Below are 12,462 nucleotides of genomic sequence, written 5' to 3'. Positions count from 1 at the left end.
GTCAACTGGAGTGCACGCCATAAGTGAAATGTGGAAGAGAGCCAGGACAAGCTGTTGTTCAAGAGGTAGTCGACTCGACTACCTCATAGCTGCACAGGTTCAATGACAGCAAAGTTGGCGTGCAGCTGAGACAAGACAGCCTTCAATGCAACACTTCACTACAAATCTTGCTTGCAGAATAGACCTTTCCAGAAATGCGCGCGCACTGTCAGCGGTGGCCACAAGGCAGTAAAGGAAGTCGGAGCGCCAACCGCCGTGGCTGCTAAGACATGTGCCTGTTCGCCTTGCCTGCAGCGTTTGAGCGGTGCGCGGCCCGGTGCTTACTTGTCCCACAATGCCTAACTGCCAGCAGAAGGAGCTGGGCATTGTGGAAGAAGGAAATGATGGGCCGCGCGCGGCTTGCACGCTGCAGGCAAGGCGAACAGGCGAGTTTCCGGCGGCTGCAGCAGCCAGCAGTCCAACATCTCCTACTGCCTTGCAGCCGCTGCTGACTGTGCACATGTATTTCTGGAGAGGTCCTTCCAAATGTGTGCAAAAATGACGATGCAACTAGTTCTGTTGAAGATTACAACAGGAAGTTTGCGGGAAACATTATGTCATGAAAGTGAGTGATTAAAATGTACAGCTAAGAACGAAATACTATGCTCGTAACAAACTGCAAATTAATTCCCAATGTTTCATGCTATCAATGAATAAATACGACCATGTATTGCCATTTGCTATGGATGTTCTGTACACGGAATTGTAGTGTTGCTTCAAACCATGGCAATCGTTGGGAAATTCTTAAATGTTTCGCCTGTGGTTGAACACTGGAAGTTGCCATGTGTTTTTAAATGCCTCGATGCTATCACACCTGTATGTGGCAAGAGATCGAACAGATTCAAGGCTCGCTTTACTGCAAGGGCCACAAAATCAAGTGATAGCAACTTTGACACCATCTTAATCTTTTCTTACAGTACTCGGCTTTCATTTCTTTTTCTTTTTTTTCTTTGTCACAGTGAAATAGAACATTATTACATTATTTCATGATTATCACCAAAAAAAAAAAAAACCTCCCAGCTAACCCTTGGCCCTCAGTTTGGAGCAGCTACGGACTTCTTGACCCTCTACTATGCAACAGAGGGTGCGATAATATTTGAGTCCAAATGAACCACCACTAGAAACTGAACTTGGCTGTGTTCAACAGCAAAACCGCGATAACTAAAGCTAGCTTAGCTATGCTCTTTGATAGAACAATCAGGCATTACACTGTACAACGCCTCCTCTAACTATATGCCAGTCAAACAGGCGGCGGGAGCACTGCCGAACCCTTTCCTACCTCTCTCTCAGGGCGGCCGCTACAGGCGCTGAGGTCTGACACTACGCTCCCTCCTTTAAAGGTAGGCCCAACGCCTCCATAAGCCGCACTCGTGGTGCTGCGGTGTTTTTATGGTGTGTGCTTGCTTGCTGTAAGCTTATCGAGGCTTCTATACCACTAAATACTGCAATTATACAGTATTGTTGCGTGCCGTTGTGCACGCAGTCAGCGTAAAAAGGAGCCAGGTGTCTTGTTTCACGAGAAAGAGCAAGCGTGAGAACTTTCTGACAAAGAAAGCCTATCATGCACTCGTTATAACAACGAAGTCGAATGTCGAGTGCATTCGACATCTGCTTCTTGTCAGAAAGTTCGAGTTTGTGTTGACGAGAAAAATATCAAGTGACCCAATTAATCCTTGTTTGGATTCCTACGCAGAAGTGCCAGGATGCGCTGGATGTAAAAAGTGCAGTATACGGGCAGGAGAAGATGCTCAAGACTGGAATTGTTGCTGCTTCGAGTAGCAATGTGCAAAGTTCATCCGCTTTCTCACCCAAAAAGCTAATTCCAGCCAACCAGCAATGAAGCGATGGAGAAGCTTCTCAGTGTAGCACAGAACTGTAAGACTAATGCATCAACACAATGCCGTTCCTTTCAAACCCAGACATGGTCAGTGTAGCTTTAACAGGAGGGTTCATCGATTGCGTGGCAAGCGAACGAATTCCATGCGTAAATTCCATTTCGCTCTTGCAGGCGCCTAAAAGCAACATTCCCCTACCCGGTCTCATCGCTCACCACAACTGAGGACCTTACTACCCGAACGAGGAGCTGGTAAATGTTCCGAGAGGGCTTCGGAAATTTGCTGAAACCGTGCTCTACGACAGAAGCTCTATTGCTAAGCCGTTAGAAGTCTGCGTTGAAAGAAGCGTCCGGGCTCTCATGGAACTTCCTGCGCTTCGTTGCGAATAGAGCGACGAAAAGCAAATAAAGATAGTTCTACATCTAATCGCAAATAAGTTTATGAAGCCCATTTTCACGAACTATGCCATTGGAGTGACGGACAGAAACAGGGCGACTGAGCTTTTTGAGCGGAAACCATTGTACCGCAAAGTGTTGAAGCTATAGCTGGACAACTCTGTGAAGCCGTGATGTTGCTCTTCATACGGAAGTAGACAATGCATGATCACTTTAGTCGCCCACAGTAAGGGTGAAATAAACACAGTTTATACTTGCGTCTTTACTATGCGGCGTCCTTCATTTTTGCATGTTTATCGAAACAGACCGATCGCTCTTCCCGCTTGGGGCCGCGCTGGTACTTCAAGCTGCTTACGATTTACTTCGCACTGGTGCGAAAAATATTTAACATCTACATGTGATAATCTGCTACCAGCCACAGCAGATGTTTCAATTTTAACGCCAAAAATGTTCAGCGAGAGGCCGCTGCTGTGTCCCGCCCCCTGCCCGACCCATACAAGCGCCACGCAAGACAGTGTCAGAGCGTGGCGCCACCCCTCGGTGAAAGCGTGCAACTCCGCGGCGGAACGTCAACAAAGGAAGAGTGAGCCGTCTGCCTGGCATCTAGTTCGAAGAGGCGTTGCACTGTATAACAACTGTCTGCAGAGTAATGCAAGCTAAGCTGGTAAGCTGGCGCAAATGCTATAGTTGCGGACTGACATGCACTGGTGCCAGGGTGATAAAACCATTATCTATCTGTGATTGAGGCCAATGTATTCTGCAATAAACTGCATGTAAAGTACAGTTTTAGTTGTTGCAGTCATCAGAATGTCCATCCATCTCCTCATGACATGCAGTTATTCTCACATGCTAATTATCAATATACAGGTGCAGAGTGCAACCTGCAGTATAATGGTAAATGGATAAGCAGGGCAGCATGCCGTGTTGAGTCAGATAATGCACATTGCAAATAACACTAGCTATTGAAAAAACCTTGCAAAATAGCAACAGAAATCACACTCTTTCATACTTGGCAGTAGACCCAGATGATTTTGTTGACGACTCAGTCAACCGCCAATGAACAGAAAGCAGTAAAAAAATGTTGGACGAAGAGGAGAAATTTTAAAAACACACTGAAAAGAACGGGGCAACAAAAATATTTACTAACCGGTCATGGTTATTCGGTCGTTATCAGTGTCACTGGAAAGGTCCCCTAAAAGGAATACGTGCAAACAGGCATGCGCAGCCATTAGGAAAGTCAGGTCAGAAAAATGCAGGTGCATGCGCAACAAAACTATATTCAAATGAGTTCAAATCACTTACGTGCCATGCCTACAATTAAATGTGATAGTAAAAAAAAAAAAAGTGAGCAGATAAGTACAGCTGTCCATGTTAGAGAGGCCCACAGGCAGTGCTATTAGAATGTGCCGCATTTTCAGGCGCATAAGCCAACCCTGCTTGTCGTCCATGGCATTGAGTGTGTCACTTGAAAAATGGGAAGGGGGGGGGGAGGGGGGCAGTGCACTTTAGAGTAAATGGTTCAAAAACTACTTTGTCTTGTGTCACTGCCATCACAGATATGTTTTAATTGAAGAGTGATGTGGCTGCACTGCAATGTGGTGCACATTTACACTGCAATCATGCCCTCATGTCAGGGGCAGTGCCAGGATTTCTCTGTTCTTGTATTTTTTATTTTTTTTTTAGTAGGGGGGGAAGCAGAGCATGATTCTCCATTTTTACAGGGTGTGCAGAAGAAAGCCACTATGGTGATAAGAGGGGGCAACGGGGAAGACAGGGAAAAATTTTGAGGTGTGGGCCCACCCTCCCTCTACGGCTATATGCATGAAAATATGGCACTAAATTGGCAGGCACTAGCAAAGTGCAACAAGAAATGTGGCGATTCAAGCGCACTGTCAACAAATAATTATAACATCAAGCAAAGGAGTTAATACAATAATGTTCATCATGTATTTAAATATAAAAGAAACGTCTAAAGTGTTTACATGCCACCGAAGTCATTAAAGCATGTGGGAAGGTAACTACAATCAGCTTTTGAGGTATAAATTTGCTCAATAATACTATTAACAACGTAACTACAGGCACGCATGTATGGCTAATTCTTTGTGTTCCACATGCGGCTTTTGTAGATGCTGCATGGGTCAGAGGAAAGAAAGCCTTTACGGCAGTAGTAGTAGATGCAGATGGACTCACTCGGGATGCTATTACAATCATGACTAAAGAAGCGACAGTGGCAGAACAAGTAGCGATAGCATTGGCATTAAGGAATAAGTGGACGCGAATTTACAGTGACTCTAAAATGGCTATTAGACATTTTACCAAAGGCTTTGTAACCAAAAGGGCTGCCCAGCTGATCGGTGAGATGGACAGCCAAGGGATCGAAATCCGCTGGTTTCCTGCACACATGGGGTCTGTCTGTCCATCTCGGAGGAATTTGAACGAGATGGCTAACGCAGCTGCACGAGGACTTACTATCCGTGCACTACGCAAACAGGACCCCAATAATATGCTGGAGGAGAACAGAGACCAATTACTTACATATAATGAAGTCACGAAGCATTACTACATGAACAGAAGGGAATTCCCAGTGCCACACGCTAAGCTCAATAGAGCTCAAGCAGTGTCTCTGAGATTGTTACAGACATGAACTTATCCTACTCCAAACTTTACTAACAAGCTATATCCAGAAAGAGAGGTACCAATCAATTGCAAGAAGTGTAATGGCATCATTACTCTGGATCATATGCTTTGGCAATGTCCTTTGGCTTTCACAGATTGCGACAACGAAAGAGACTGGTGGTGGCGAGTGCTACACAGTGGAGTGCTTTTAGATCAAGTACAGGTCGTCCAGAAGGCCCACAACACGGTGGCAAGGTTAAACCTTACTGTCCCGACGTGGGAGCCGCCTGCGTCATCCTAAGGGTTGATCTTCAGGACCTGAATAAAGTTTATCATACCATACCATACTGCACAACTACTATTATCATTCAGTTTATGAGTAACTATCAATAAAAATATTTGCAAGAGAACATGATAAGTCTGCAGGCTTCATTCTACCTGTATAATAAACTAATTCATCAAGAGCACTGATCTAACAACAGCAAACCAGCACTTGGCTTCTCTGTGTGAAGCACATAAACAACTTCACATGCAAAATACTGAACTTAAAATATACATCACCTCAGCTTTCAGCCAAAAATATATCGAGCTCATATAACTTATGGAAAGGAACTAGGCCTCCACGACACATGCTTTACTGTGGGCACTGCAAGTGCATCCTACAGATAGATATGCCACAACTCTAGAAAAAAAATTTTTTTTTTTTTTTGCTTTTTAGCATGTTTTGCATGTCCTGGCAAGTATGTGCGTGAGGCTGGCTACAGCAAATGCACGAGTACAAAGCTTAAGAAATTTGAATTCACCAGCTTTTCGCACAGCTTGCCAATTTTTAGTGACCTGAGTGTCAGGGTGCACTTAAAATGGTGTTGCGACAAACCTTGACATGGCCAACTCATCTTTGCTTCTTAATCTCGATTAGGACATTACCTACCTGCCTTTATTCTCACCTCCACAAAGCCATCTTTCTATCTTTTAATGCAACACCTATCATTTTCCATTCTGTCGCTCACTGTGCAGTCTTCAGCCTAATTTTGCGTTTATTTCTTATCCACCAGGTTGTGACTAAGGGTCAGTTGTAGGCCGAACAGCCACTCTTGTTGTCAATAAACTTCCCTTTAGGAAGTTTATTTGACTTAGGAGTGCCAGGCTAATTGTGCTTCAGCCAATTTTGTTTTAACCAACATTTGTAATTCAGCAGGAAGTGGGGGAAAAAAATGAGCAAGGTTTCAAAAAAAAAAGAAGGAAGACACGATCAGGTACTGGTTTTTTGTAGAGCTCTTGCATCATCTTCGCATGAACCATTCTGGGCTTCACTATCCAGTTCGAACATGCTGAGCACTACCAACGCACTCTCTCACTCACTCTCAATGGTGGCCCTAAGACGAGGAACGATGAAGAACCAGACGACAATTATGGAGATCAGAGCAATGGCGACAGCAACGATCATGGCACCCCACCAGGGAATAAGGTTGAACTTGAGCACTGAAAAATAAAAGATGGCAGCAATGTAAAGCAATTCAAAGAATAAAAGAAGAAAGTACATAGCAGTTAATATTGCAGTAGAAACTTAAGGAATAATCACACTCTTGCTTTTCTCACACCTGTTGAAAGAATTAGACGTGTGGCTATAACATGAATAAAAATGCGAACTATATTTTCAACCAAAGGATTCTTCACAGAAGCAGTTCATATAAATACCCTACCTTCAAAACTCGAAAGCAACTCTTTGTGATGTTATATATTGTGGCAAAAACTGGCTGAGACTTTAATTACTAACAAATCGTAACCTCCAACCACCAATTCTCGCGTCGAAAGTGCAACACTTACAGCGTGGTCCATCATGTACAACAGAGAAGACATTCACGAAGAGAGTGAACCCGTAGAAAAATGGCAGTGACCTCAGACCAGGCTCCAGTGGCTTTTCCTGCAAGAAAAATGTGAATGAGTGCTTGCTAAAGAAAAGCATTGGCATCAGCTTTGAATGTGCAGTTTGTTATTTTACATCGGGGATTCTAACAAATTTCTGGACAAGGAAATGCGACTCCAACTTCTGTGGAAGAGAAGTGGGAGGCACTCTACTAACGACTCTTTCTAGCGGTTAGTTTGGGATGTGTAAGACAGACGGCGCCACTGCCTCTGGGCCAACTGCTTGCCTTCTGAGTGCACCGATGAAAACTAATGTGGCAGCAATAAAAGATGAAAGCATACGTGTTCATATGAAGCAAAATGTGGCAAAATCGAGAAAAATGCTGTGCAGAACATAAAAGCAACAAGAGGGATAAACCAGTGGCGTATCACTGTGGTTTCATGTGCTCTGCATGTTGCTAAGGTTGACAAGAACATGATCAGGCACTGTTATATTCTAGCAGGTAAAAATTTTCTCTGGCAAACAGAAAAAGCCAATTTTTGTATGCACCATGCCATTGCTGTGTTCAAGTTTTGGGTGCTGGGGAATACTAGGGTTCTGCATACAGCTTCTTAAAATTCTGAGACAGTTGAACTGTTAGATGTGTGTGCTACCTATAATCTATATTCTTTGCAACTGCTAATGCCAATATGGTTGCAACAGTGCAACTAGATAAGGAATGAGAAAAAGGAGGGGACACCACACCAGCGCTGGCTATAAACTGAAGTTTATTTCACGATGGAGGCGAAATGCAAAAATGCCCGTGTGCTTGCATTGTAGTGCACATCAAAGAACCCCAGGTGGTCAAAATTAATCCGGAGCCCTCCACTACGGCATGCCTCATAATCAGAACTGGTTTTGGCACGTAAAACCCCAGAAAGAAGAAGTTTATTTCAAGAAAACATCCAATGCAGTCAAACCAGGATATATTGAATCTGAAGGGGATCACAAAAAAGTTCTGACATATAGATAATTCAATATATAAAATAAAAATTTTATACTAAATTTTCAAGGGGATTTTACAGCTGTTCCATACACACAATCATTTGCTATATGTGGGTCAATATATCTGGGTTTGACTGTATATAAAGCATAACAATCACATGATCTTCACCCAGGCCCTTGGCATACACAATGAATCACTATCAAAAAACAATCTTCAAGTTAAATGTGCACAGCTTTCTAAGAAAAAAAAGAAACATCAGTAGTAATAAATTTTTTATAAAAATATCGCTAGGTGCCAAGCAAATCGATGGCCTTATCCGAGCTCTAATAAGGCAATTTTGCTTTCTTGAAGTGAAATGGATGGCTGACTAACACATTCTGAGCCCTTCTTTCTTATATGGTAAGCCTTCATTACCAGATGCGACAGCTTTTAATGGTGTTTGAACAGCACAGAGGTGCTATCAAAGACCGGATGAAGTTTTTGATAGTGATCCTTGTGTGTGGCAAGGGGCTGGGTGAAGATCATGCAATTGTTATGCTTTATATATTGCATGTTTTCTTGAAATAAACTGCAGTTTATAGTCAGTGCCATGTGGTGTTCCCTCCTTTTTCTTAGTCCTTGTCCAGTTGCCCTGTTACAACTATGAAACTATACCAATTCGCCTGATCTTCCATTCTGCTAACACGAGTAATTGTAAACCCGTAGGATCGTTTGCATTAATTCAGTACTAGCACTTTTTTTTCGCGTTTACTGCCACACAACGAACCCTGTGTTGCTATTTCACTGACAGGCAGCAGATGCTGAGCGACTGACAGTTGACTGAATGACAGTGGATATGCACCGACAGCATGCTTATCGGGGGCTCTAGGCTTGCAGCGTTCTGTTAATAGCAGCGCTTGGCTAGAGGAGCTGGCAAGCACTGCAATGATGAGGTAGTGGTATGGCAGCCAAGCGTGCAGCGCACACAATTCGTGGCGAGGGCACAGGGAGCAGCCGATAGCGATCTCGAGCGCGACGGGAGCCGCAGAACGGAGAGAAAGGGGAGGAAAGACGCGAGTGAAGTGGTGTCCGCTCTGGCGCGACGGGTAGCGTGAGTTGGCGCCCGAGCGTTTGTCTGTGCACGCCGCCGCCGCCCTCCCCGATCGCGGAAGCCTATGGTCGGCGAGGGAAAGCAGCGCGCCAGGGTCAACCCTGACCTGCCAGGTCTGCACGTGCTATCTGCGTTTTCGGGACGACTAGAAGTGCGCTATAGCTGTCGAAGCCGTAAAATTCGCAGCCGCGCCGCACCCTCATATGCTAATCTGCGCGACTCTTGAGATGGCGGCGGTTATCTCTTTCGAACATAGAGCGGGGGGACACGAAAAAGAGAGAGGAAGACAGAGGGGGGCGGAGAGCGCGAGATTATTACGTACATCACGACTAGCGTACGTATGCACAGCACGCTCGCGCAGATAACCCATATCGTAGCCGGGAAAGGAAGGAATGAAAAACGTACTCGAAGGCAAGCAGCCATGCAAAGTACTGCTTACGGATGTTATCTATGTGTCCATCCCATATGTAAACATTGCAGGTCAGCTAAGAAAACAAACAAGTTATGCAGAAACCATCCAAGCTGATTATCTAAGCAATCGAATAGACTTCTGACAATCCTGAATTATTCGTGCAACTTTGTGAATCACTGAAATGATCGGACAGGCCAGCAAGGCTACGTAGATGGCACGCTTAAAGCTTCAATGGCGTTTTGATGACCAAATCATGATGAAGTGGAGATTCGTAATGCGTTTCGACGAGTAAAGGCAAATATTTCTAACGGGTTAGTCAAAGATTTCAATCTAGAAGCTGGGGTGTGTTAATTATGTGTCATGAAATCGAGCAATCTTCCACTGCACTGCTTCGGTTTTCAGGCGAACACTGAACATGTACGTTGCAGACCGGTCGCGAGATGGAACGTTATCGGGCGCCGCGAGTTCACTCCGCGACAACCCATCCGACGAGCGCGCGCTGCCGAGTTCGATGTATGTCGGGAGGACCTCCCGTCAGTCCAAACTACGAGCGGGAACGGGCGTGAAGGCGGCGGTAGGCTCGTAATTCGAAGCCCTCTGGTAGCGCGCACGTAGCTTCTTGCGACGTGAAACATAGGGTTATACACGATAAGAATGATATAGCAGCATATATAAGCCCCCTCGTGGCCACCGCACCTTCCTCAGGATGAGAAACTGGATGAGCATGTAGAGGACGGCGGAGACGATGCCCGACAGGACGGGCGAGATGAACCAGGAGAGGACGATCTTGCCCAGCTCCCACCAGCGGATGCCGCGCAGGCCTCGCGCCACCAGCGAGAAGCCCACCACGGCGCCCACGATGCTGTGCGTGCCCGAGATGGGAAGGCTGAACGCCGTCGCCAGGATGTTCCAAATGGCGCTTCCTGCACGGCCAGCCAGCCAGCCAGCCAGCCGGTGGTGAGAGAACGTCGCAAGGTCGCGGTCAAGGCTTCGCGACCCTCCCATTGTTTCCTATAGCTCTATCTGTAGCTACGAACCGTCGACAACGCCACGTTAAACGAAGCCATTTAGAGTAGCGTCACCGCTCTATACCGTTACTGCAGCTGCTACCTGGCTTGGATAGTAACGGTATTATAATAACGCTATGCTAAAGGCGGCTTGCCTGATGCATTACTACCGCGATTCCACAGAACGGGAACAGTATACCGCTGGTAGAGACAACCTGTAACGCAGTGTTTAATGTAGGCACATTGCTACGTTGCGCGGACCTGTTTAGGCAACTAAGAGCCGAAAATACGGTCAAAAGATTACGGCAGCAGGCCAACGGAACCGACTGCAGGTATTCTTAACTCTGCCCGCTGAACGACCCTACGCAAGTTCTCACTTTGCGGACTTAAACGTGGTTGAACATAATTCCACGTGCCATCGTACCAGCGTTAATGGTTGCCATTCACGCCTGCCTCATCAAGGTAGTACGGTAAACGTGATACGCATACCTACACGCTAAAGCTACGCAATGCTTGATGCTTTTGCCAGTTTCCAAGTTCGTTTACTCGACTAGTGCGTGTTTTCACAAGCTTCATCACTAGTTAAACTAATATCAGTCACGTCACCTCGCCACATTTCAGACTAGGATAATGCTCTGGTTGATCAATGATTTAAACAAGTCTCAAGACACATCGTTCGGCAACTATGTTTAAAAGCGCCTAATTCGCACAATCTCTCGGTATAGAGTCAAAATTTTAGCTTCACTGCAGAGAACATTTCCCAAGTGCCGCAGCTTTTAAATATTACTCAAAGGTGGCTAACCAAACGGCCTTCGGTCACATTCGCAGACGTGCGTACAGTAAATAATAGTCAAATTGCGGCTCGCACTAAGGACCTTCGCCTTGAAATTTCACGAGCCCGTAATCAAATCAAGTCAGGGCAACCGCTCCAGATCTGCGAAGAGTGCTGCGCGAAAGACGGTCTTCTCCACAAAGTTATCACTAAAAATGCATGAGCGTCTAAGCGGTATTAATTTTAGCTGTGTAGAAGAAGCAAAACTACATCTGGCGGATTTATAGCTACTATATTGATAGCACAGTTTTGCTTAAGATTACTTTTTCGCGTAATCACAACAAAATTACGTATGAATATTTGCGGGTCGAATAAGTACGCGAGCATTAGTCTGACAAAGGTTTAGCACATATGGGACACAAAAAGGAACATGGGATGCTCTGAAGTTGAAACTTACCGCCTAGGGCAGCCAGGTTGCCAAGCATGAGATCCTTCGGGGCCCCTTCGTACATGGATACGTCGAGTATGCCCTTGCGAACCGTGTCAGATACTTTGTAACCTGTAGCAGCAAGATGGCAAGGATTCTATTTTTTTTTATCCCGGGAGATTCATTAGACAACGTGTTGCTGACACTTGTATCGAGGAATTACAAGGACGATTCTCAAATCAAAACGAAAACAGCAATTCTACGCATTTATTGGGGGCATGTTGGTTATTAGCGGAGCAAGTAAGCGCCAAATCTTCCGTTTTGAAATTTGGCGCCCAAATCGCGGCACCGGTCACGTCTCGCTGACGTCACGGTTATCACGATATTTTCCCGCATTTGGGCCCACTGTTACGACCGTCAGCGTTTGTCAGCCCAAGTGATTGTCCACTCACAAGGACAAATCAACCGTGGCGTAATATAGTTACAACCAGTGCTTACAACACTGGGCTTACTAATGCTAGTTAGATTGCAGGTCGGATATCGATTTTCTACGTCGATCACTGTCACGTCTTGTCCCCTGTGGGTACACAAGCCGGTTGGTTGTTCCGTACTCAAGTGAACACAGTGAAAGAGTCAGAGTCCTATTTATCGACTGACCACGATACACACAATAAAATAAAATAATAAAACAAATGACACACATGAACTTAATATAGCTCAATGATGACGACAAAGAAATATGACGAGCATTTAACGGTGGATATAAAAATGAAACAGGGCGCCGATCAATTATACAAGAATACACTTAACAGTAGTTCACTAAAACAAAGTTCAACAGAAAACCAACGATGTCATACGCGCGGCCGGGCAGCAGCAGCAAGTCCATAAACAGTGAAGTCGGCGCGCAGAGCTTTCCCGAAGAATGCCGGCGAGCCGATCTTGTTGAGGTGGATGCGATTGCTGGGCTGGGTTTCCCGGGAGTCTAGATCTGACGACTTCACTCAAGCAGGTTGAGCT

At 45.4% G+C, this 12,462-nt stretch overlaps 1 protein-coding gene across 5 annotated transcripts in view; it reads right to left on the bottom strand.

Annotated features, from left to right (window-relative positions):
- The window catches only part of LOC119450147 (sodium-dependent phosphate transporter 1-B), an 86,241-nt gene that overhangs the window by 20,891 nt on the left and 52,888 nt on the right, over positions 1 to 12,462 (bottom strand). For 4 of the 5 annotated variants that reach the window (XM_037713521.2, XM_037713524.2, XM_049665665.1 and 1 more), the window contains exons 3-7: positions 11,476 to 11,577; positions 9,936 to 10,162; positions 6,713 to 6,809; positions 6,248 to 6,367; positions 3,417 to 3,461 (exon numbers count right to left, since the gene is read on the bottom strand). In XM_037713521.2, the coding sequence (XP_037569449.1) occupies positions 3,417 to 3,461; positions 6,248 to 6,367; positions 6,713 to 6,809; positions 9,936 to 10,162; positions 11,476 to 11,577 (591 nt within the window). The remainder of the gene's footprint in view (positions 1 to 3,416; positions 3,462 to 6,247; positions 6,368 to 6,712; positions 6,810 to 9,935; positions 10,163 to 11,475; positions 11,578 to 12,462) is intronic. The other variant, XM_037713522.2, reaches the window with a different exon arrangement.

Source organism: Dermacentor silvarum, chromosome 4 (genome assembly GCF_013339745.2).
Source record: "Dermacentor silvarum isolate Dsil-2018 chromosome 4, BIME_Dsil_1.4, whole genome shotgun sequence".
Classification (NCBI taxonomy): domain Eukaryota; kingdom Metazoa; phylum Arthropoda; class Arachnida; order Ixodida; family Ixodidae; genus Dermacentor; species Dermacentor silvarum.
Note: the sequence above shows the minus strand (reverse complement) of the source record. Positions and strands in the feature narration are given on the sequence as shown.